The following is a 26547-nucleotide window of genomic DNA, read 5'->3' as shown; positions in this document are numbered from 1 at the left end:
TTTTTCTGGTGATAGTGCAAGACAAAGAGCCCAGAAAGCAATCATTTCTCAGGTGGAACAGAGGCTGCAACAAGAAAAATCCAAGCTTGAGCGGAGAACAAAAGTGATCCTTAATTTGTAGTTCCTTAATTTGTAGATGTTAACTTGATGCAAAGTTGCATGAGGCCAAATTCTTTCAGGCTTCTAATCAATCAAGAGGAAAAATCAGAGTACTTTAGATACTGTCAGTATCAAAGATAAAACAGGGTGGGTGTAATTCCCTTGAGCATGAGTAGGAACTACTTGGTGGTTGCTGGCATCTGACATCACATCCCAGCTCTCACAGAAGGAACTTCTGGCCTTGAGTAAGTCCTTGCTTCATCAGCACTGGTGTTTCACAGAGAGATCACCTTCTTGACAAACTTCCGAAATGTAAGCAATTTCTTTACAATGATGTGGCTTAACCCTACATTCCACATGCTTCAGCATGTGTGTCTTCTGAACCACAGGCAGAGGAAGCTTTTCTATTAGAGCTCTCCAAGATGTCTCACTTCATCCTTTCTGTAGTCTTCACGTTTGTTCCTAAGCCCATTCTCCTCAGACATGAGAATCTGTGATCATCATGAACTACAATACACAATTGCCAATTTAAGGAATTTTGTGTCTGTTGCAATGATTTTTTTTAATGGCTTCTGGCACTATAATTGTAATAAAATACATTGCTAATATGCACCTTTCTTCCTCTGATGTATTTCCTGATTTCAAAGAATTGTAGTGATTTTTTTTTTTTTAAAGCAAACCCCTGACTGGCTCAACACATCTGAAGATGTTCAAAATTTCACATTGTGATTCTGCATTATATTGCTGCAGTTCACATAGCATAACACTATGTGTTATCATAGTTATATATAAGCATCCTGATGTATGAACCAGAGAGAAAGTTTCCTCCCATAGAAAACAATTCAGACAATCTGCTATGGGGAATGTAGAATAGATGTAGATAACTCAAGATAGCCCTGATCAATTTTCTTGCAAGCTGAAAATTTAATGCCGTAAGACTGTTTTGACAGCTGTAGGGGAACTGACTTGCTATATACCTCTGTCTGAGATGAGCAGGAATAAAGTGGGTGCAGCAAATAGGGGAATGCCAGGAATGTAGGCACAGCAAGGAGGGAATGCTGGGAATGGGGCTGTTGATATTTGTTGCACGAACATTACCTTCTTGCCTTTTTCTTCTCACATCAACCCATGTTGGCCTCAGTTTAATAATCAAGCCAGGGACATTAGCCATAAAATCCAGAACTATTCCATTTAGTAGATGTCTGAGTCTGTCTTGGAGCAAAAGTTGCTTCACCAAACATGCCTGATGCAACAACAGAGCAATGAGTACGACCTGCTCTAGGAAGATGCTGAATACCTTGAGAAAACCTAGCAACTAGGTGCTAGTCTTGAAGTCAGGCCACATGCAACAGACCTGCAGATACTACTTACAGATAGAAAAGGCAATGAATCCCCTTCATTTACAATTAAGATTTAAAATGGTCACCAAACAAGCTTGGCCCATCGATGGAGTCTACAAGACTTAACTGGTATTACCAGAGTTTCTCTAAAACCTTAATTCAAGATCTAGATTTCCAGTCTAGATACAGGATTTCCCCACATGCCTATATCTGGAACATTGTGTGACAGTACTAATTAGAGGATCAGACAGCAAAACTAAGGAAAAACAACTGTCCAAATTTGTTTTCTGTGTCTACTATTTAGAGAGCAGGATAGTGAATGGATTGGGTAACTACTTTTCTGTATATTGACTACTTATTTTCATTTTAGTTTGCAGCTTTGTGTAGTGATAAAGGCAACAATATCAAAGGGATATAATAGATGTATACACATATACACAATATAAATATCCACATTCTGCAAATGGGGAAACAGAAGCATAGAGGGCTTGCCCAAAGCCATACAATAAACTAACGCATAAATTCAACAGCATTAGGAACAGAATTTATAGTTCTTGACTTCTGAGCCTTGCTGTAACCATCAGCCAGCTCTCCATGCTCAGAAACCCTCCTAATGCTCTGTTCTGGCTTTCTCACATACATATTGAAATGTTATCACAACTGTCTGTTTCTGTGAATCTGTCCAACTGCAGTAAATAAGTGTTGGTGCTTGTGACCCAGACAGAACAGCTGATCTGCCAAAACAGCTTCACAATTTCACTCATTACAGATCTCAAGAGCACTTGTGAAGCAGCTTAATCACCATGTGAGACAAACAGGGACTGTTCTGACTTTTATAGACCATGAGACAAGAAAAGTTAGCTTAGCCTCAAAACCAGCAGAAAAAAAGGTCCAAAACAAAACCACCCATCAGTCTTACAGTAAAGCTGAGTGAACTAGGAAGAATGTAATAAAAGCAGATTCTCTTCCGTACCAGATGTGTTTCTATGGTCACAAAGAGAAGGACAAGATTGTTATAAAAATGACTATGTTGGAAATGCTGCTCAACCTGGGAACTGTAATAGCTGTTGCTGACATTAAGAAATTAAACAATAAAATGAGTTGGCTGGGGTCACCCAGAGCTGCTTAAGCTCTGAAAGAAATCTGTAAAAGGGAACCAGATCCAACTATAGTGTGCCATCTCCCTTTCTTTAGTACAAAAGGGCTTCTGCTTTCTTCCTACTCCCAATTCAGTCATCTGTCATTTTCAGGACAGCTTGGAATTGTCAGTTCAATTACCTTTCAGTTTGGAGAAAAGCAAAGCAGATGCTGTTTATTACTAAAAGGCAGAATCTCTCTCTTTTGAGGAATATATCATCTCACTTATTTTTTATAATTAGACATTGAATTATGTGCATCTCCCTTATTTATTAAAAAATACACAGGAGCTGGGAAGTAGTATCATTCAGCTAAAATGAAATACTATCTTCCTTTCAGCTTTGGTAGAGGTGTTGGTCAACTCAACTACTGCTTTTAATTTTTAAGACTCAGACACAGCTTTTGTATCAATCTTCTTTTAATTCTTCTTATCACTACACACATTAGAAATATGGTCAATTCCTAGCATCTGTCACGAAATGTGCAAATGGGTAGGGGAATCAGACATACAGCAATTGCCTTTTCTAAACAATACAAAATTTTCTCGCCTATTTAATTAATTTTTAAATTATTTTGCACTACTGTTCAGAAATGCTACTCATCAAATACTGATTAAAATGCAACTTCAACATCTTGCCAGAGAGCTTAACTAAAAAAAAAGGCAAAGAAAGATTTTTTTGCATACAATACCTGCTTTAAAGTGGTCCTACTCAAATTTTCATGTCTGCTCTACCCGCAGCAGCACACTGATGAGGACTGACTGAAAGGCACATACAGGGAGGTCAAATAGTTCCCTTGGATCTGTCAGGCACTGCAAGCCATTCAGAGGCGGAAGCTTACTGCAGACTGAGCTAGGTCTCTGCCCATATGTTGTGGTCCCAAGAGGAGACAGTATATCCCTGCGCTGAAGACATGGTGAGCATGAAATTAAGCATTTTCAGACTATACACATAGGTTTGCAGTAGCTGTTTCATTTCTGTAAACTCACTTCCTACCAAAATAATATAGGAGGCCTTTACACAGTGAAATGATTCCAAGAAGTACAAGGATGTGGAAAAAACCACCCAAGGAATAGTTTTAATAGCTATTTTGAAGCAAGTATGGGAAGTGATCTTAATTTGCAGGAAGAATTGACTGAGTTTCCATACCAGAATATCACATTACTATAAACATCCAGAAGTAACATTATCTTGTTTACCTTTAGACCATTAATTCACAATTCTGTAATATTAAAAAATAGAGACAATGATGACTTAACATAAGACAGAGCGCTTTCTTATAGAACAGGTCTTTACACCAAAGTTCTCAGATCCAAAAATCATACCAGTTTAGTGCCTCTTGAGTACTTCACAGCATTTGCCTTTTGAGTTTTCCCTTTGTCATCTAGTACTAGAATACATGGGAAAAGCGCTCTCTGAATAACCTGTCCTATTTCTGAATCTATAGCAACATTGTCCAATTCAAGGGTGTTTCTGCTCTTCCAACCATCCTTGTAATAATGCATTTTGGTAATGTTTTTCACTTAATCTCAACACACTCTACAAGCACTAGGTCCCTAAATCACTCTGAGGTGAACAGTTAGATCAGATTTACCAAGGGGGAAATAAAGGCACAAATAGGTTAAAGGTCCAGTCTATCAGCCCCTATAATTGCACGTCTCATTGACAGAAATTCTATATACAGCATACTTGTGAGTGAAAACAGGTTTTATTAGTGGCTTATTCAAGACCCACAGAGAATTAGTGTCAGACACAAAATAATCCAGACTCTGGATCTCTGTTCAAGATGTATCTTTAGTCTGACCTTCTATTTAAAACCTTCTACTAATTAAGTAGATTTTATTGGGGGTAGAACAATCTAAAGAGGAACTAATGAGATGCTTGTGCAGCACTAAGCACAACTCATGATCTTACGTTATTACAATTCCAGTAACACATTTATCCTCTTCCCCTTCCTTGTACTGTCCCTAAATTACACCATAAAATTCTCCAGACCTGCCATTTTATTTCCTTCTAAGACACCAAAAACACTTAGAGTGTCACTCAGGTGTACTGGAGTTGTGGGGTTCTTTTGTTAACTGATTCTAGGGAATTGTTCTGGGTAACAAGCAGCTCAGGAAAACCAGGAGTTTTGTGGCCTTCATTCTCCTCACTAAAATTTAGATTGCATTTAAAAGAGCTGAAATCAAACTCGTAGAACTCCTGCACTCTGTATGTATATTCAATTCAGACACTGTGAAAGTAGACTGTCTCAAAGGAGTATCGAGTACACTCCCAAAATACTACATTCTTGTCCAAAACTGCATCTGCAGGGAAAACAGTGCGGAGCTTAAGTTCTTTGTACAATTTATTGCCGTAAAATTGCAAACAACTGCACCAGGCTTTGGCATCTGCAGTTTAGCACAGTAACAAACATCAGTTTTGTAAAAAAACTCTCACATGGGAACTGTCGCATCACAACCTGGGATAGTACAAGCTGTGTAATGAATTACAGGAACAGGAAAGGAATTAAAACTAAGGGACACGCATCTTTTCAATTTAGCCAGTCCACTATGAATTCAGAAGACAAACCCCAGATCTCTGTACACAAAGGCACAGAAGTAAGCCATCTCTGCCTCACACCTCTGATTTCCTTTCCAGATTCTGCAGTGGCTTACATTTCTCGTTAGATTACCAGCTTGGCACATTTGTGTGTGCTCATTCCCACCATGGTGCCTCCGGTACCCAGCATGTGCATTCACCTCACAGCTCCTTTGAGTCTTCCACTCGGTTACTCTACAGCAAAATCAGCTTTTCAGAGGGAGATCTGCAGGTGTCACCCTCCCCTTGCAGAGGCACAGCCCTGGTAAAGGGATACCCCTTATCCCTCATCCCCCCTTAACTGGGGGACCCACCACGGCCTGGCTTTGCCAAAGGGCTAGAGCCTTAGGCCACAGGCCACTCTTAGGTTCTCTCCATCCCCTCACGCATTCCCTTCACCCCCGAGTCACTTCACTGCCCCTCAGCACCGTCCCTCCGACGGTATCTTGGCAGCCGCGGGGCCGGAGGGATCGCCGCTCTGCTGGCCGCTCCCTTCAGGGCTGCCGCCGCGGCTGAGCCGCCGCTCCTCATGGCGCTCAGCCCGCTCAGGCTCCCCTCAGGGCTAGCCCCGACCTGCCGCCAGGGCGGATGCTCGGCTTCGCGCGCCACCCTGGCCAAGCCAATCACCGCGCGGCGTACGCGGGCCGCGCGGGATCCCACCAACCAGACACCGCCTTCTTGAGGCCGCCCCGAAGCGCCACAGCGGGTTCCCAGCGCTGTGGCGTCCCGCTTGCCAGTGACCCTGATGGCGGCCCCGGCGGCGCGGGGGGAGGCCCGGCGGGTGAGCGGCTCCCCCGCCGAGACTGCCCGGCGCGGCTGGTGAGTACGGGCCGAGCGGCGGCGGGGCGCGGCCGGGCTCCATCCCGTCGGGGAGCGGGGCCGGGAGCGCCCGCGCTCCCTCAGCAGGGTCCCCACCTCGTCCGGGGGCTGCCCGCCATGGCGGGGGGAGGCCCAAGGCACAGCCGGCGGCGGTCCTCCGTCCCTCGGGCCGGGGCTCCCGTGCAGCATCATTCCCCTCAGACACCCTCCGTTGGCACTTCGCCAGAGCGTTACCTAGCGGCTTATGAGAGAGAGGAAATAAAAACACCCCAAAAAGGCGCTCCCACACGTGTTAGAGTCTCAGCACACCCGGCGGGGCTTCTACCACAGCTGAGGGACAGACTCCGCCTCGCAGCGCCGCAGAGCATCCCCCGCGCCGCAGAGCATCCCCCGCCGGGCACCGGCCTCGGCGGTTCCCTCAGCCCCGAGCGAGGGGGGGCCCCCGCCAAGCCCCCGGCAGCGCAGACCAAAGCAGAGTGCTCTAGCAGCTGTGGGTGTGCTTGATGCAGCTGCAGTTTTGTACTCTGCCTAAGGGTTTTAGGGATGATCCCAAATTCTGACTAAAATGCCTCAACAAGTTTGCCTAGATCCCTTACAAGCTCAGATAGCAGCCTCGACTCACCCACTTGTTTCATTTTGCTTCACTCCTGCTCCCACCTCATCGCAGTCTTTTGATCAGCAGAAGTTCACAGCACACTTCATTTTGCCTCAGACGTCCACTTGTTTTATTTCCAAAAGCTGTGATCCGTGCAGTTCTTGGATTACATGACTGTTGTTTGTCCATTGTTCAGGAGTTTTCTCCTATTAGGATAACACAGGCCATTATTGATAAGAAAAGGCCTAAAAATCCCAGTTAAAAATCCCATTACATAAAGCACAAGGAGTTTGTCTTAGATGATACTATCTACCCAAAAGATAGCTAGAGAGGAAGGGAAAACCCACAGACAGGAGTGGATAGTGTTTTAGTTACACATTTAAGGCTCACTGAGTTTTCACAGAAGGACAGCTTGTGCCACAGAAGGGTTTCTTTAAGTTAGTCTTATCAGTCTTAAAAGTTACCAAGATAGCATCCATCGTCCCGAGGCAGCTACCAAGTAGTACATATTTTCACATTTTCTGAGAAAAGGAAGCTGCTACGGCATGCTTGTCTAAAATCCTATTATTTCCCCCAGCAATTGTAGAATAATGTTCCTAGTTGAACAGAGAGCTCATACACAATGAGATACAATGGCATAGTGGTACATGATCTCTATGAAACACTTTAGGTTCCTTAGAAATGCAAGTTTCTCTATAAACAAACTGTTACTTAACAGCTACTGTACTGCATTAAACTACAGGGCTTGTTCAAATATAGCAAAATTTGAATAACCTAGCAAACAAACTAGATATACTTTCTAAGAAACCTGCTTAATACAGGCATGCATATAAATAGCTACACTATGCTGGTTTTATGCAAGATATCTTTTGTTCTTTAGAATAGTGCTTTATATTTCTTTGTTGTCTTTTACTCAAGCACATCAAAACACTTTACATAATATCCTTCTTAACCATGACCTTTTAAATAAACACATTACCAACATTTTTTATCTGATGAGATTAAGATTTTAGTGCTTTTAGCCTTGGTCACAAAACAAATCAATATTGCTACTGCAAGTGGAACCGAGGAAACAAACCTCCTTCCTCTGCTCTCCATATTATAGCTCTAACTGTTTAAGTCTCTGTATCTTTGAGGCTACCCTTGCTTCTGTTAAAGTCCTACCCAAACTGCTAAAAGCCACAGCAAGCGCTCCAGACACCAAGCTGCTCCAGGCAGAAATATAGCCTTGAAGAAGGGGTAGGTTGTGAGGATTTATATACCCCTGTGGCTGGGTGGGACTGGCCAGGAGGAGGGCCAGGGGCCATGGGGGATTGGCCAAAAGACAAGTCCTTCTGTAGCATTGGCCAAAAAGAAAGTCCTGCCAGGGCTTTGGCACCATTGTCTTGCACCCAGGCCTGCAGGGAGCAGGATTTGCTTTGGGTTGGTCGGATTAACATCTGTGATAATGTATGGGACCATTTGTACACTAAATAGGGCACTTTGGATCTCTGGAATACTCTTGAGTGAATAGTGGAGAAAAGTTCTTAAGGAGCTGCAGAGAGCTCCTCTGTTTTCCTTTCAGAGTAGAGTGAGTCAGCTCACTGCCCTATTTCTAGACGCAGTTCATCATAAAACTTTCATGAAGCTTGTTTTGAGAATAGCAAAATACACAATCTACTGAACTGATCAGTGTCTTTTCTACATAAGGGCTGTGCTTTGCTTTGAATGAATGTATGAGCTTGATCTTGTTAATGGCGTTCAGGTGCTGGGCCTGTTTTGGGGAACTCCCAGAAAACACCTTCCCATCAGCATGACATTTGTTAAATATCTTCAAATGGCAAACACTGGTGTAAGAGTGTTTTTGCCTAGTTTTACTATAAACTATGCATACAACACCCTTATTTATAAACTGAAATTAAGAGAAAAAGCTGCGCTGTTATCTGTGAGTCAGTGTACGTCAGCAAAAATTTACTAGAAGGCCCTATAAATACAGCACGGACTTTTTTATTTTATTTTGGCTGCTGCCTTTTTGTGGTTTTCTAGCATTTCAGGATTATTTTTTTAAAATGGAGGTAGTTATGCAATCCTGGTTACCATAATAACCAATATCATGATGATGAATGACAGCTATCACTTTTGCAGTGAATTCTTCCATATATTTGCTGTAAAATGTTTTAGTTGTCATTCAAGGCGTCGTGCCACAAAGCAGATGATGTCTTATCGCTCTGCAGAAGCTGGAGGGGCCCTTACAACTTTCAGAACTGTGCCTTTTGTCACATTTTTCACTTTGATCCAGACCGAATACCTGCTGTGTCTTTCTGTGGCAGGCTTAGAGTACCTGAAGCAGAAAAAATGAAGCAATCCTTTAATTCCCAAACACTCTTTTTTTAACCAAGTAAGGAAAAATGAACAAAGCAAAGATCTTTCAGATTTACTATACCTTAATTTGAAATGGTGTCGGCCCCTGTGGAAACAGTAAGATAGACTAAAATAGTTTGATCATTCTTTTGATCATATCCGTCAATTACTTCTCAACTCACAGAAAAAAAATTAAAAATAAACATGTTCTTTCGATTGTGTAGCATCTTGTTTTACCAATCTTAATCTTGCAAGTAAACTGATGTTCTGACTCTGACAAGCATGCCAAAGCTCTTTTCTACTCCCCTTCTCCCTCCTTGTTGCTCAGCTTTCGTTTTAAGCCACCACTGTCCTTTGAAACAAGTCTAATGTGCACGTCCTGTGCTGAAGAAAGAAGGAAGGAGTCAAAGATATTTTTTATTGGAAAACTCTCAGCAAGTAAGGTTTAAACAAAAACTAATTTAACCCCAAAAAGGCACACTTGTCAGTTGGAAGACAAATTTTAAGTTCATTTCAAGTTTAATCCTGTTCCTGATTCAAGGTAGAATAGATCTCTCTCTCTAATTCCTGTCATTTGGCAAGGGAAGAGAAGCGTGTGTGAAATACACTCCTGATTCTTCAGAGCCATGCACAAATGAGATATTTGACCACTACTGAGTTGATAATACTTAGCACATCTACAACATTAATTCAGAAGATCTCACTTACTTCACAGGTACTAATAAATTTACTTCACAGTTTCTCTCTGAAGCAGATATGCATATCCCTATCTATAATCTAGGGTTATTGAGGCAGAGAATGTTTAGCTGGCCCAAATTTTGACAAGTTTTTTCACAAGCACATACTGAAGCCAAGAAGTGTGGCTGCCAGCTCCCTTGCTGTAATTATTCTGTGCTCTCAATGGGTCTCAAAGCAATTGACACTATCACCTGATGCACCTTTGGAAACCCATATATCAGCAAATGTGCCCATGCTGCAAATTATCAGGCAGACATCTGCTACTCATGAGTAGGAAGACCGTATGGTTCTGCTGATATAAAAACAATCAGCTCTAATCTAAGCCATTTTCTACAAGGCAGCTGCTTTTTTGGTTATTATCTGTTCCCCCGTGTTTCTATTCTCAGTGACAGATCAGGCTTCTGTTCTTGAGGAATTCACTTTTGGCAGCAAGAAATGTTCAGGCTCCCCATCATTTTTCATAGAGTAATGTTGGGAATTTTCAGTAAATAACATGAAAGCATCAGTGATTGAACACTTTAGGGAAAACAGTATCATTAGGTTGATTTATTTTTCTCTTTAAAGACTTGCAGCTTCAGAAACACATTTTTCTTTCCAAGTGTCTATAGGTTGTATAGTTATCTGATCTTTCTGTTTTCCTAGTTGTTTTCTAGGTTCTGTACATAATGTATTATGCTGTATAGTTTCTTATTAAATTTCGACACTGATACCTCATACTGATGTTGTGAGGTTTGGTAAGTTGTTGTGCTTTGAAATCCTTAGATTTCAAAGGAGGATCTGAAAGCACGGTGTTTATTACCTATATAAATACACTGGCTGCATAAGACAGTGTTATTCGAAAGATGATAGGTAAACGAAAGTTTGAATAGACCCTTGTAAAGCTCTGCTTCTGCTGCTCAAAAGGATGTTTCAAACACTTGTTGATACTCAGGTCAAGCTACAGGGCATTTCCAAACAGAAATGAGCTTGGGGTGATGGGTAGGTATTTTTCAGATTTGAAAAGGTCTGGGTATCAGATATGCATGGCAACCTGAGCACTGAACTCATTCATCCTTATAAATATAAAATAAAGATATTCTAACGTGCATTGCAGACCTTTCCACATAGCTATGGGCTAACTATTGGCTGAGTTTGGCATACTGGATTTTCAGAAAGTTAGCTTGCTGTTAGTGCTGTATGCATTGGATTGAGTTATTTTATTTGGTGAACCCTATGTTGGGTTTCACTCTACCTAATGATTTGGAAGTATTTCTCGGGCTGGATCCAGCATGATGACACTTGAACGCCACATCCAGCCATTTCCAAGTTTCATGGACTGCTCTAGGCATGAGAATCCTGAGGAGGATGGAGTGTGCTTGGAAAGTGACAGGGCTAAACTGGCTGCACTTGGAGCCTCTGGTGTCTAATTAGAGCAACCACAGTTTCAGACATCTCTCTCTGCGACTGAATACTTGATGCCCACTAACATGTTCCAGCAAAGCAGTCCCACTTCATTTCTGTCCTGCTGTCTGGCAGAGTTTAACGTGTCGACGGCATAAGTGACTAATTGCCTGGGCAGACAGAAAAGAAATAAGAACAGGGAGGACCGAGGAAAGCACATAACTCTAGTGTGGAAGAAATAGTAGTGCACAGAACTCCTAGGATGGGTCCAGAGTGTGGCGAGTCCCTGCTGTTGGGTAGGGGTGATGGAGAGACACGTCTGGTGTTGGGAACTGCAGGAGTCCCTGAAACAAGAGTCTGAGAGGGGAGCACACAAGGACCTTGTGGGGGATGGAGTGGATGGATGCACAACTCTGCAGATCTGCACATTGCCTACAGAATTCATGAACTGCTTCAGCTCCTCATTGTGTGAAGCTGTTCTTTGAGTGTTTGCAAGACCTCTGTAATGCATATGAGGTTTTTAGTTGGTATGACATAATTCTTGCAACATCCTTGCAGACTTTTTATTTTGATAAATTATGCATTTGAAAGAAAGCACACAAATCACATTTTATATGGCTCCAGTGCCAATCCTGGTGCAGAAATTGAGGAAAGGTGGTTTCTCATTGTAGCCTGTCTTTGCTTTTTGCTTCAGTTGTCCTAATACTAAGATATCCCAACCCATCTAGAATTAACTGTGTTTGGAATTCTTGATTCTAAATAAAAACCCTTTTGAAAGTGTAGTTCCACTTTGAAAATTGAAACATTCTGCTTGTATTGTATATCCAGACTGGCACAGGAAAGACTTGGCTTCTTGCTTTCTCTGTGTGAAATGTCTACAATCTGACCATTGTTGGCACCTTAAATTGGGGATGTGAGAGAAACTGAACTGCTTCTGGGTTTCAGGTCAGTTTGTTCAAATTTTGGAGAAGCCCTGAGCATGTATGATGACGAAGCAGTGCTGCATGCACCACTGATTACTTTAGCAAGCTCTTGTTATATTGTTCATTATAATAGCTTTTGAATTTCTCTAGTTAGGGAATATTCACTCTTTCCAACCAATATTTCATCTTTGTAACACCCTTGTTGTGTATCCTGCTTCCTAGCACTGAAGGACTTCAGGGTGGTGTTCCTAAGCATGCGGATGATGTGCCTTGAACGTTAAGGAATGGTGTGTTTTGTGTTCAGGATCATAGTTCAGTTTGCTGCCTAAAACAGAATGTCACTCACGGCAGTGCAGCAGATCCTGCCTCCTGCCCAGCTGCCTCCCTGCATGGCCCCCTGCCCTCCAGCCAGAGCCACCCACTGGTGCTAATGATATGGGCTCCATGGGATTAGCACAAACAGTCCAGGATGTTTTTTCTTGTTCTACTTTTGTGACTTCAGCTTCACAGTTACCCAGTTGTGTCACGGGTAATTATGCTTCTGAAGTCCAGATCCAGACAGAAATTCAGGTGCTTAACTTTTGTTTGAATGAGTGAGAGCACGGTGCATAAAGTCTTCAGTAGATCTACTAATAAATCTTCTGTTGGAGGGGAGTAAAAAGAAGAATCATAGATTTATTTCTTAGCCCTTTCATTGTTAGTGACCATTTTCTCCTTAAAATCATCTCCTCTTGCCTTCCCTTATATTGAAGTCACTCTCAAGTTAAAGGCAAGATACTGAGGCTCTAAGCTGCTGTGTGCAAGCATACAAAAGTATGTTTTCCCCCTTCCCATTCCCAGCCCTCTTTGTCAGCTTTACTCCAGTAACTTTGTCAGATCCTCTCTTTGCAATTGCTAATAGGCCTGGCAGGGATATGAAGTGACTGAAAACAGCTTCATTCCCTTGGTGTATACACATTGACAAGAGTCATAGGACAGAAAAGTAGGGCAGAGTCAAGACTTGTGGCTCATGCCAGCCAGCCAGCAGCCAAAAAATGGCACTTGCAGGTGCTGGTTGCTGTACTGCAAGCAGTTCTTTGATAACAAGCAGTCTGAATACTGAATGCTTGCTGCTTCCCAGAATGCGGGTGCAGGACTTGCCTGCATGAGAGGAAATACTGACATCTAATTCTTCAGTGTGGGGGCAGCAGTGGCTTTCTGAGTAAGCTCTGAATGCCTTTTGTTTTCTTTGAAATGATGTAGCATCATGGAGAGTAGTGTTGTAGGTGACTGCCACAAGGATGGGATCTCCAGAATCCTCCTTTGAAGAAGGCAGCAGGATATAGACCAGGGTAGTAAGTCCCAGCTGGCAAAAGCCAGTCCTGTTGTATCTAGGAAATGTGTGCGTGGTTTGGATTGATTTGCAGATCTAGCTGCTTCCTTGTTTGTTTGGATTTACAAGAAGTATATGTCCAAAGCCCGAGTTTGTGTGTGATATTAAAAAATAGAACCAAGGGTTACTAACCAACAAAAAGACTTTCCCAAGACCAATCATAGCATAATCTTATAATATCTCATTGTGTTTATATATAAGAGAATCCTCTGAAACAATGTACACAGATCCTTTGTTTTGACCAGAAAAGACATTTTGCATCATATGTGGAAGGAGAACAAATTTATGCCATGGGAGATCAAGGGGGAGATGGGCTAGAAGAAGGACGTGAGTTCCAGAGCTGCTTCCTACCTCAATTCTGTTAGAGTCCCAGTTTTGCAAAAAAAAAAAAAAAAAAAAAAAAGAAAAAAGGCCTAGTTCCCTGGTAATCTGGAATTGTTTTTATGACTTCTGGCCTACTTAATGGTGGTCAGATACATGCTTAGCCCTTGTCAAAGATTGGATGTGTTGTTCAGCAAATGGAAGAATCATTACTGCAAGCTCCATTAGAGATTAGCTGGACAAAGCTCCTGGTAGATAAGAATAGCAAGACAAATAGCCGTAGGTGACAGCACGCTCCAACACCTGGTGGAATCCAGCAGCTTGTCAGCTTTTTTTGGAGGCTTGCCCAAAAGTGTGTCAGGGCTGCAATAGTACTCTTACTCTGAGCTGCAGGGAACTTAATTCATCTACTGCTGCCAGTTTTTGAGGGGAGTTAAGCTAATGGGATCAGTTCTGAGTAAGGGGAGGGTTGCTGTACTATTAGAAGCACTTTCAGCTCCCCAGTTCTCCTTCTTTTAAAGACCAATCCTGTCATTTGAATTTTGTGAATTCCATCACTTTCTTGTCCTAAAGGGAGTGATATGGGGAGATTGACTGCTTCCCCTTCTGTTTCCACAGATGGTGATCTAATAAGTGTAGCCAAGCTCATCTCTACCTAGGAGATCTCCCCTGAGGAGCAATCCCCTTTTGCTGGACATGCTTACAGAACCGCACAGCCATGGACCTCAAGGAGAAGTGTCAGGTAGGTTTCATGATAAGGGTCATGCCCAACTTACAGGTTGAATCCTTTTAATTGTCTTTCATTACTTTGGGTCAAGACTCACCATTTGGCTTTATTATGTGATGGTATAATCTGTGGTTATTATCAAAGTTGAGAGTTCTGTCACCTTCACATTCCTAGGGGTGTACTTGCTTGTATCAGTAGGTAAGTCCTTTGCAGGCTGGGACTGAGGCACCATGGTGGAACAACATAGGTGAAGTATATGCTGTCACATATGCTTTGTCTTTCTTGAGCTTTAAGTAGGCCTTCAGTCCCCTGGACACTTAGTTTGGCTTTATTTGAGAGGCTAAATTCACTGAGAAGATTTTTAAAATAAACTAAGGTGATGAAATCATCTGAGTCCAGTTTTACTGATTGTAAGTGTATGTATTTCTTGGGCAATTGCATGTCTTTCCAGGGAGTGCTGCAGGATAGTATTTCTAGATCGGGTTTAGAAAGTGCCAGATAAGTCTAGATATTGTATGGAGGGGCAATCTGTCTCTTGCTACCTTGCCATGCTTTGAACTTCAAAGGAAAAAGAAGAGAGAGAGATCTTCATGAACAGCTGCTATAGAAGGTAAAAAGACATATCTGCTGTGGCTGACAGGAGACTGTAAACTTGGCACATGTTACTACTTCCCAAAAGTAAAATGATTTTGATCACTTCAGTGAGTAGTCTGCTGGTCACTTATGTTTTAGCCATGTTTCAGCAGCCACCTGCATATTAAATGTACTTCCCACTCAAAAAATTGAACTGGTCCTAATTCTGGATCCCAATCAGAAATGGGACAGGTAGTTTGGGACCAGTGGAGAACGTTATACATGCCAAGCTCTCAGCTGACTCTGGTAAGAGAACATTCTTGGCTTTCCTTTTTGGTGTCCCTCTCTCCACCACACTGTAAGCTTTGTCTGCCAGATCATGTTTGCTGTCTCTGTTATTCTGTGTGCATCCCTTTCTTGCTGTTCTGTTTACAGTGCTTCCAGCATCAAGAAGTGGTTTTGTTCATTAGTGCAAAGTACCCATTAATCACTTAGACTCAGACCTGCTCTAAAAGATTACTACAGCAGTGTAAGTGACTTAAAAGGTACTCAGTTTTTCCACATCAGCTCTTGCACTTGCCTACTAGACTTCTTATTTGCTAGGTTTTCGGTTCTGTAGTGTGTTAGACCAGGAAGGCCTGGGTTTACTCATGCCTGAACCTCTTGCTGCTGGTATGCTCGGGGGACATGTTTGAACTATATTGTTTTATATCAAATTGCTGTGTTACTATGGAGGTAACATTCCAGTGAGGATAATTATCTATTTATTCTTTTGTTAATGACATCATGGTCTAATCTGGTATTGATGATTTTAAAGAGATGACGCAATTACCATTCTGTACAGGGATGTGTTCTGTGTAGGATCTGAGAGCGCAAGCACTGGCATCGCTGCAGCCACAGCAGAGCACAGCGAGGACACTTTCACTGTAGGTCACTATCTTTGGTTCATCTCTCTCTTTCTCATATGACATTCTTCATTGTACAACACAGGAAGAGCATGTCAAATTGCTGGACAGGCAGCAGCGTGGACAGTATTGTAATAGACCTTTAAAAGGCCTATTAGGAGAGTGTCCTGCACAAGGAGATTACGGGGGGGAATCATGGTGTTCTGAAGTCCTAGTCTCCTCTCCTGATTTACTGAAGTTTTTTCTCCCTCCTTTCTGAATGGGGGTTAAAAGTGAAGGCAAGAGATCATCACACTCTTTTCAATAGGAATTTAAAAAAAACATTGATACATACAGCTGCATTTTACAACTTACTTTGTTTGGATTCTGAGAAAAGACCATGGTTTTATTCTTGTTAGCAGTATATTATTTGGTGTTAAGGAGTTTGCTCCTATTTTTTTTCAATACTGCAGATCCTTGTTTCATCCCCTTTAAGGTGGAATCCATCTTCCTTTCCAAAGTGAAGAACTTGGACACATATATGCTGATAAGGGAACAAATTAACCTGCTATATAACCTCAGTAGTAAATTTGATGTGCTAGGTTTATTTTAAAATGCTAAAAATAAAATGAACCCAAGGGAAAACACTAGTCCCAAATCTAGTTCAAAGCAATCTCTTTGCTCTAATATATGTGTGTGATGAAGAGTTAGCACTCCTGGAATAGAAGACATGCTCAGAGCACTGCTGCAGCACAGACATCTGTCACTCAGAAAATGAGAGACTTGTCCTCTGGCTCCAGTCAGCTAATACAGTTCTGTTGTCAGAAATGGCTGAGGATCAGTTTGTCAGGTGTAATGTAGGCCGCCTTCCAATTTTTGCCAGAAGCCAGACACTGCAGAGAAAGGCAGAGAGTATTTTAGGAGCCAAAACCTTCTTAAGTTAAATGTGCTGATATCTTGTTCTTTTCCCTCTTCTCCTGACTTTTTAATTTTCTGTGTATTTCTGAAGTGAATTTAATACTTGTGAAAGGTGCCAGAATCTCTGCTCCAAGACCCACTCAGCATATACCAAGACAGACAGCAGCACTGATTGCAACAGGACAGTGTTAGTTTGAGTTACTTTAGATATAGGCCGTATTTGCAGCAACACCATCTATTAAAAATTATTGATGTCATCCATACCACAGTTACCAATAACAGCTGAGCTGTATTATCCCAGTGTAATTGCTGCAGCCTGGAAACAGCACTGTGCCTCCTGGCCAGAGCTCAGAAATGTATTCAGGGAGCCTGTGCTGTACTCCACGTTGCTCCAGCTACAGCACTGTTGGTCCTGAGCTATCTTGTTCCAGGATGCCTAACAAGTAGCTCTTCCTACCTTTGGACTGAAAAGTAGCCCAAGTCCTTTGCCTTTTCTCATCTTGCCAGTAACTGTATCTCTTATCTCTAGATAACTGTAACTCCATAACTTTTACTCTATCTCTATCCCTGCTGTTCTCTAAAACCTCAGCTCTTCTTTCAAGGGCTTTTTCACAAACTGATCCTTTTTCCACAGGTGTCTCTCGTGTATGCTGCAGTTTTTGTATGGGTCTCAGTCCCCGCCTTTATACTCAGACTTTTATTTCAACCCAGAGATTTATCTTCAGATCTCAAGTTTACAGCTTCTGCTGTTTCATTCTGTTATTTAATGCACAAGTGCATGTCCAGATGCAATTTATGATACCAGCTGATATCAGAAGGAAGCTACATAGTACAAATTACTGCCCTATACAAAACACTTTAGAGCAAGGTCTCTCAACAGTGGGGTAAACAAGAAGAGGCAATTTGATCCATTTCCATTTGTGTTCACGACCAGAGCTGGAGTTTCAGAGCTGGAAGAAAGTTGTGTTGGGACCTCTTAACTGCATGACGCACAAGGGTTATTCCTGGTATTGCACTGTCACCAGCAAGTTGTTTTATTCACATTCATTCAAGTCTCCAGAAGTTGCAGAGGCATGGGAAACAGCTCAGCAACCACTAAGCTAGGAAGGGGCTGATACATGTATGTTGTGTGAGGTTTTGCCCATTCTAACCCCATGTTGTTGATGCTTTCTTTTTTCTCCTTACTTTTTTCCTTTGTGTTGAAGTGAGTAGGTGAGTAGTTTCTTAGCAGGAAAAGAGGAAGGAAGGAAAAATTGTGCCGTTAGGACATTTTGTTCCTCTCTGCAGTTTAAAATTGTTGTCTAGGTAACAAAATGCCCTACAGAAGGATGAAGGATGTCTTGCCTCTTTCTCCCCCGCTTCCTCCTGAAGTGATATTAAATGCAGTGTCTGCTTCCCTTCAACTTTGGCTTTAAGAGCTTTGTGAGATTACATACTGATGTGTAACTCAGTGCTGACACAGAGATGATAACTAGTTCTTTCAGGAGTTGCCTTAGATCTAGCCTGCGCTGGGTTTACTGTAAATACTGAGACCTCTTAATCTCTGCACTTCTGGCTTTAAACACAGAATATGGGCTGTGACTATTTAGGTGTCTGAATCTCAGGGAAGTAAAGGAAGTGAAGAACTTGGCCAGGGACGATAGGCAAATCCTGATACCTGTACATGGTCTTCAAAGCTACATAATATGCTGAGACTGGAAGCCTTTCCAGTGCCTGTCTGTTCCATTCTATACAGACCAGCTGTAATTCTTGGCAAGCTATTGACATGGTTCTTGGCTGGGCCAGTTCTTTACCCCGTTCTATGTGGAATGGAAGTAATTGGTTTAGCGATTGCTTTGCAGAACTGTGAAGCCCCAGACAGAATTAGGATGGTACTGAAGTAGGAGCTATATAAAAACCCGCTTATAAAGGTCCTTCCCTCCAAAAATGAGAAGGAAGCATTCCTGTAAAAGATGAGAATGAGAGAAAAGGCTCATTCCTTCTTCACCTCCAAAGGCCTTTTTATCCCATTACCTGTTGTTCTACCCAGCCCTTCCCTGTCTACACTAATCCTTTGCCTTCTCTGTGCCACTGCCCAGGTGTCAGTAAACGGGGAGCCCCAGGCATGGCGCATGGCTATGAAGAATTTACGTGCACCTTTTGGTTTAGATTGTGTGGCTCAGGATGTATGAATATTGGATGCTGAGAGGGGCTTTTGCTGCTTTTTCTATCAACAAGAGGGAGGGAACACTTCAGACTGGACCTGTAACCATCTCAACTTGTTTAAATAGCAAATGCTTGTATTTTTAAATTAAGCTTGAATCCAAAGCTGTGGAGTCATCTGGAAGACTCTCCTAGATTTATATAGGGGAGTTAGTATTCCTGGGTCTCTCTGTCTCAGTCTAGTCTTTTTCCTTGCCTGCTTAGGTGTTCCTTCCCCTGTAGTATATTTTATAGCACTTTGTCCTGTCTAATTTGCCATCTGCTTTTCCGCAGACCCCTGTCTGTCAGCATCAACCCTTACTGTGCATGCATATGCATCTCTACAGGCAGGGAACCCAGGGATTCTGGCTGCATCAGCTCCATCTGATGAATGGACCATTCGTACAGACATCCCGTGCTATCCTGGGCAAACTTTCTTCCCTCTCTGCCTTTTTTTTCCCCCTTTCTATCCCTCATCCCCCACCCCCATCCACCGCCTCTTTGCTGGAACTGCAGTGTGATTGGAAACAGGCTGAATTAATCAGCAGACTGGTGCTTCACTCTGCTGCTTCTGTCTCATTCTCTACAGCGCTGGGCTCTGCACAGTCTTGCTCTCTCTCCCTTTTTGCTCTCTCATTTTTGGAGGGCGGCAGCAGTGCAAGTTGCTGGGGAAGTGGCACAGGAATTTAGCCCAGATGCTCTTCAAGCAGGCCAATCTCTGGATCCCCCACCAAGGCAAATGCCACAAAGTAAGTTTCTTTCCCTTAACATTTAAATTCAAAATGGCTTTCCCTCTCTCCCTCCCCAACCTGCATCCTGCCTGATGTGATGGTGCATGAAGAGCTTTGAGGTTTTGGGGAAAGAGGTTATGGCAGGACATGAAGCAGTGAATGATGATTTTAGCTAGGGAAAGAAGCTCTGTTTTAAACTGCAGATTTAACCCTAGAACCAACACGAGGGGCCAAATATGATTTTACTACTGACTCCTGCTTTGCTGCCCCTCTGCCTCATGACTTAAATTTGTCTTTTTCTTCTACGTGCTCTGATCTGTAGCTGTTGAACCTCCTTATCTCCTTGAAATATCTCACAGTGCACCTGCTAGGCTGTATTGTAGTTTTAGTCCCCAGAGTCTTCAGATAAAGAAGTGGGGATGGCAAGGAAACTAAGGTGGGGGGGAGTGAAAGATGTGCTGAAGTTCTGTGGATTTCTGAGCATTGCTGGTCTCTGGGAGGGGATTAGTATCCTCTGGAATAAGCTCTGCATTGGCATAAAGCAGTATGCTGTGTGTTGAAGCCAGAATAAATATGGACCCCTAACTGCTCTCTGAACCTGGATGAATAGTGTAACTGGATAAATTACAGTAATTAAAGCTCAATAATTGCATAGTACAGGTAAGCTTCAAAGCACTGCATAAACACTGTCTCATCCTGCCAGCAGCCTGGTGGGGCAGGTAACTATGTTTGGGTATTTGCTGCTGCAAACAGGACCGAAGAGACAGACTGGGGAATGTACAATTCAAAACTGGGCTGTTACCTGGGGAGCGATTGCCTCTTTCTCTGCCGTTGAGCTGCTACTAGCTGAGGGAGAAGCAAAGCACTGGGCTTTGCATTACCTGTGTGGAAAGGTTGATCGTGCCTGTTGGCATCTTACTCTGTGCTTTACGGAGGGCGTGAAATGTGAATGTCATTGTCTGGATTAAAATGAACTCTGTTCAGTGGTGATTCAGATGGCTGATTAGTGTTGCTTTGGCCAGATCTCTCAGAGATCTGTGCTCCTGCAGCTGTGTCTCTTTGCAGTGTAAGTCTGCAGGCCCTGTTAGCGATGAGCTGCAGGGAGCCTCAAAGCCAGCGTCCACACTGGAGCCCCTGCAGGCACACAGTTACCGAACTGTGGGGGCTCTTTTGTCCAGGGGCCGGGGGAGGTCTGGGCTGCCTTTCATACTGTTGCTGCAGATGGAGGAAGGAGACGATTGTTGACTATTGTTCTGTTCATTAATTTGGGCACTGCTGTACTGAAGACTTTTCTTGTTTCATTTGATTTGAGACCACCAACAGCTAAGCTGTGGCTGCCAAGCTCATGTCAGGTGGCATTTAAACAAAGTTTAACAGCTGTGTTTGCTGTGCCTTCTGGTACCTTTCCCGGCATGTCCAGTTTTAAAGGCAGTGATCCCCACAGAGCCATGATCTGCTGGATGGAGCTGCCTGAATCATGCAGGTATCAACACATATTTCTTTCTTCTGTGCTTTTCAGTAGTGTTCAGGTGTGTTGGTGAATATTATAATCTTCACAATGCCTACAGTTGGTAGGGAGTTGGTAGTCCCATTATAGAGGTGAGAAACTAAGGCGCAGAGGAGCATCCAATTTTCACACTGCCATGCAAAAATCTGCGGCAGAAGGAAGAACAGAATCCAGCTGTCCTGATGGTTAGTCCAGAGTCTTAATCAAAAGATCATCCCATGGAGTAGAAATGTGTCAGAGTGGAGGTTTCATGTAGCCTGGGTCACTAGAGAAGCAGTCTTGCTAGGAGTCAGGGATCAGATGTCTTTTGAAAAGTAACTAGGTGAGCACTAAGAAAGACAAAAAGCATAATCAGGACCAAAAATGTAGGTAGTAAAGGGAAACTTTTGCCCAGAGTGGCCTATACATTGGCTTTGCTGGCTACATCTGTATCATTCTGTAGCATGGATATGCCATTTCAGGCAGTCTGAGCACTAACTCCGCAGCTGCAGTTGGACAGAGCTGTAGCATACTGATGTATGATTTGCTTTAGAACAAGAATAAATCCCTCTCTAGCACTAGCCTGCTGTAAGAAATGTTGCCCCAAGAAATTACATGCTGTTGTGTGTATGATGTCTGCCATCCTCTCTGATGAGATCCAAAAAACACCACTATGGGTCGTATTGTGGCAAGAATCTGACTTACAGTACTAAATGCAAATATATTTGGTGGAGTTACTCCTTCTCATGTGTTTTTGAAACTGTGAATAATGCTTACATTTCAGGAGGTGTAATCCCTGAAGTAGATTAATAGCCTGCAAAATGTCATTGTTAAATTAAAAACTGCCTTCTTGTTTCTGCTAAGGAATGCAAAATATCTCTCAGAAAGAGGAAGAACATTCTGCTGCCCAGTTTCCCATCTCCAACTGTTTAAATGTGAAAAGCAACTGAGTAGAAGTGTTAAAAAAGGTGCCTAGTGTGTGCAGCCTGCAAAGAGGGAAACAATCTGACAGCTGCCTTGTAGGGGTTTTCCATACCACTCTGAATCAGAGGGGTGGAACTGCAGTCTATGAAAATTGAAGCTTCTAGCAAATCTGTTTTCTATTCCCTTATTTGTTTAAACGATCTTTGTAAAGGCAGTTACATTCAAGTGTACAGCAGTCTTGGTGAGAAGCCCTTATTCTGCAAGAGACTGAATCCACAGAGGACGGAGGATGATTCAACCCACTTTGCTCAGCTGAATCAACTTATGTGTCTACAGAAGCAGTTGGAAGGGTGCATTCTATAAAGCAAATGATATATTTGTGCTCCAGTATTATTTAAAAAAATGTTTGGCACATGTGATACAACACCACATATTATATCAACGTATACTGGTAGAACAAATAAATATGCTACTATGGATGTGTAATCGCTGTATGAAAATACTAGAGGACTTATACGAATATTTTGTGTCCATTTCTTACATATATACATTCTGACCTCTGCTTGTTTGTTCCTCTTGAAGGAAGGACCTCTATCCTTCATTGGATAGCAGAGAGTGTGAGAATAGCTGATAAACTTTTAAGATATTCTTGAATGGTTCTATGTGTGAAAGAACAGGATGGGAATTTTAGGAGGACAGATCAGGAACCAGTGGTGATTTTGTGTAAGGGTGAAGGTGGGCTGCGGGAAGCAGACATGACTAGTTGGTGATGCTCAGGAACAACTTCACATTGTGGGAGGAAAAATCAGAAGATAACCACTCTTTTCCTACCTATCAATCTGAAAACACTCCTGCAACCCATGAGGAAGGTAAAGGAAACCTTTTTGCTGTGAGCCAGGCAACGCTACAGATTTAAACAAGCTCCTGGATCATTGGGTATTTGCCAAGTAATTTCCCCCTGTCAAACTATGGAGGGCCAAGTGAGAGGAGAAGGCAAAGGAAAGTCTACTGATTCTGTGGCTCCCCATGTCCTAGCTCTGAGCTGCTTCTTGTCTCCTTTCTCAAGAGCCAAACCAGCTTCTAAACCTGGGCATTTGCTAGATCTAGCTCAGGTTCCCTTTCCCTGACGTTTGCAGGCAAGCTAAGCAGTAATTTAACATTTAGGATATTTACTGAAAGTGGAGAAAAGAGGAGCCCATTCATGCATCTTTTCATCTTCCCATCCAGTCCACACCTCAGTGCATTCATTCCCTCTAGAAAATGAGATCACATGTACAAAAAAATCTTCTGCACTGTGTGCTTTTTCCTTAACAGCCATCCTGCAGATTACAGCTCTAAGAGAGACGCATTATCATCTGCAAGGCAGAAGGTTGCAATCATCCTGTGTTTACCTGGCTTCAGTCATGCCTCTTGGACTAAGGCTGTGATAGGTGGGGCAGGGGTCAGCTCCAGAGGAGCCTTAAGTGCACTTAGAGGCTCGTGTGCTCTCCAGCCTCTCGGGGCAAAGGAGGAAGCAACTGCTCATTTTCTTCTCAGGACTTTTTCACTTTAGGCATGGGCAAAAAGAAAGTATAACCCTTTAAAATGCCTCCTGATACCCATCAGGGGTTTGCTTTCACTGTAACCTGGAATTTACTGTCTGTTTTTTCTTTTTTCTTTTTTTTTTTTTTTGTTCTTCAGAGGAAGCCCTATGCTAAGGCAGCTGTGAGGGAAGGTGTCTCTCTGTTTTTGTTTTGACCTGAAAATTAGTGGATTACTCTTTCAATGCAACTTTCCAAAGCAAAGATGCGAATGTTGAGGTTTTTATTAATGAACTGACACCTCCGGTGAATGGCTTCTTCACCCTGGGGTGCTCACCTCCTGCTTTGTGGCAGGAAGAGCACTTGCAGCTGATGAAAGGCTGGCAAGATCCCTCTGGGACAGCTTAAGAGCACCTACCTTTGCCATATAGAAAGGTTTACTTTAGGGCATTTGAAAAATGCCTCATTAGTGGTTGATGACTTAGCAGGGCAGCTCTTGTTGCGAAAACCTACAGCTGCCCCTTGCCAGGAGCTCAGGGTGGCTCTTCTCGCCTGTCCCTTTTATTCCTTGGTTCCAAGCGCTTTCCCTTGATACTCACCAGCAGTAGGTTATCTGAGTCACCGCAGGCAGCCTCTCACTCACATTATTACAGTGTTTGTTTACCAGGCTGGCTCTGCCTGCTTTGCAGAGCAAAAAAGCATGCAAAAACTCCATGTTTTAGGTGTCAGGATGGGTGTTTAACAATTCCTGCTCTTCCTGCTGTTCTTCCTCCCCAGCCCTGCCACACTCTGCACTTGTTCTTTCTCACCTGCTACAGCCACCTTCCTTTGTGGCTGTCCTTACCTTGACTGATACTATGACAAAGCAGTAACTCCTGTGTAAAGACTGGAGCAGGTGTGCAAGTATTTCAGGAACCTTTCTGATTACTGCTGGATTTGCTGCCTTTTTCTGCTCGCTGCCTGTTGTGATGTGGCAGTTTCTCTTTCCACGCAGTGTGTGTTGGCAGATGTTGGCATTAAGTGCAGCTTTCCTCTCATTTCTACTGTAGCTCTTGATGTATCCATTGGAACCAGCTCGGTGTCTAAGCAGACTTTGCTTTTCAAAGTCCCTCTTATTATTGCTGCCTTTCATTCTGTGTCTTTTATTTATCTGTCTGCTTTCCCTGTACTGGAGAGGATGAGTGTTTTTGTGGATGCTTTGCTATGCCCCAAACAGCCAGCGGTCAGCAGAGAGAGAAAAACCTTATTGTGTGACTTTCTCCGTGTTGCTCGCAGGCAGTCCTGTTTGCAGCACTCCTGTGGTGCAGTAGCACGTCTGTTGCCAGCTACACTGCCTGCCATCTTCTCCTCTGGGAGTCTTTGAGAGGCTCCTATGTTTAGTCCTGTGCTGATGTTACCTGGGCTGCTTCCAAGAACAACACAGAACTGCTTCCTCTATTCCTAAAACTGACACAGAATGAAAACTACAGCAGCATTATTTTTAGTTCTGTAAAAGTGCAGCTAAAGCAGCATTGCTAGACTCTGCCTGGCCAGAATTTGCTGTTTCAGATTGTCCCTGAAGGTGGGGAGCGTGTGTGTGTGGTAGATAGTGGTTTAAAGAGCATCTATGTGCTATTCCTTGATGCTTACATTACAGTTTTGGATTGGACCATCAATGCAAATGAGTCTGAAGTCCGAGATTAGTTTCCGGTAAATGTTCATCACGAAACCACTCAGTTAAGGAACAGGAAGAGAAGTGCAGATCATAGCTGAGCTGCACTTGCAGAGCTGGGTGCGTGCATGCAGCTCCTGAATAGCAGAGCTGCTGCAGTTTGAGACCACGGTGGATTTGGCAGGGCTGGGAAAAGCTCGTGACTGCAATAGCAGGAAGAGCTGCAGCTCCTGCCTGAGCTGTATTTGCTGGGCTGTGTGTCACACTGGTGGGGACCAGAGGGGAAAGCTTCCTGCCTGCTTTGTGTTCAATCGTTCTATACTCTGTAAACAGTATGATACACCTGAGCATTTCTAATGTGCAGGATATTCTATGCGCTGTACATCCTCAGGGTGTTTGTATTAAAACATGAAATGCAAATGAGAACTTTTATTGACCAGTACCATGATATCTGCTGTAGCCCTCTCATAGCCACCTGCCCACTTTTCCTTGTTAATTCACTTTCAGTGATCTGGTACCCACAGTACCTCGCAGCAGTCTCTGTGATTTGAAAGGAAGGTAAGTGCTTGTGTTCTTGCCCCAGAAATGCAAGCGTTTACCCCACTTTCTTGTTATCAGCATCAGATGGCACACTCTTGGTTTGCGTCCTTTCAGGCTGCTGCCTCTTTGCTGAAGAGTGAGGGAGCAGTGGTCTGGACTCTGTGTGGTTCCATAGCCCTGTATGTTTGCACAATTCAGCACTTAAATCTCCAGGGCTTTCTTTTGTAAAAGGAGGAGTTGATGCTGGAGTCGTGTCTCTGCCTGAACTGATGCATTGCCTAGCACTTAAATCTGGGGGTTTCTGTGTCAAAGTAGCCACAGAGGCAGGATTCGTAACCAAAAATTTGTAACAAGCAGTTGTGGAAATTGTACCACTCTTGTTTAGAATTGCAGATGTTCTACTACTTAGTTGTTATTACTGTTAGCAAAATCCGTCCTGTATTATTAAAATTCTACCATAACTGTCTGTGTTCTGTTGCCTCTACAAGCTCATACCAGTTCAAGCCTGTGTAACCTTGGAGCTGAGTAGCCTCCGTTTGTATTGTTCCCAGCCTCTGCTGATTAGAATCTTGTTTCGCAGAAATGACTCGGTATTGTGCTTTGATAAAGTATTTATCCAGCACAGTCAGGACTGGTTTGTTTACCCAATATTATCTAGGTGCTCTAATTCCAGCCAGCAGTCTAAAGTTCACAGGAGGGAAGATGATTTCAGGAAAATAGAGAATCAGACTGGTGATGATGAGTGCAGGGCATTCACGGTAGGGTGCTC

At 43.0% G+C, this 26547-nt stretch overlaps 1 protein-coding gene across 4 annotated transcripts in view; it reads left to right on the top strand.

Moving 5' to 3' along the window:
• The first annotated feature begins 5902 nt into the window (after positions 1-5902).
• The window catches only part of TMEM94 (transmembrane protein 94), a 51577-nt gene continuing 30932 nt past the window's right edge, over positions 5903-26547 (top strand). For 2 of the 4 annotated variants that reach the window (XM_076354016.1, XM_076354014.1), the window contains exon 1: positions 19544-19675. In XM_076354016.1, coding sequence (XP_076210131.1) covers positions 19622-19675 — 54 coding nt within the window. In that variant the 5' untranslated portion in view covers positions 19544-19621. Of the gene's footprint in view, positions 5975-14261; positions 14386-19540; positions 19676-26547 lie in introns of those variants that run through there. The other 2 variants (XM_076354015.1, XM_076354017.1) reach the window with 2 other exon arrangements.

Source organism: Aptenodytes patagonicus, chromosome 16 (genome assembly GCF_965638725.1).
Source record: "Aptenodytes patagonicus chromosome 16, bAptPat1.pri.cur, whole genome shotgun sequence".
Lineage (NCBI taxonomy): Eukaryota > Metazoa > Chordata > Aves > Sphenisciformes > Spheniscidae > Aptenodytes > Aptenodytes patagonicus.
The sequence above is the reverse complement of the archived record's forward strand: the minus strand, read 5'-3'. Positions and strand labels throughout refer to the sequence as shown.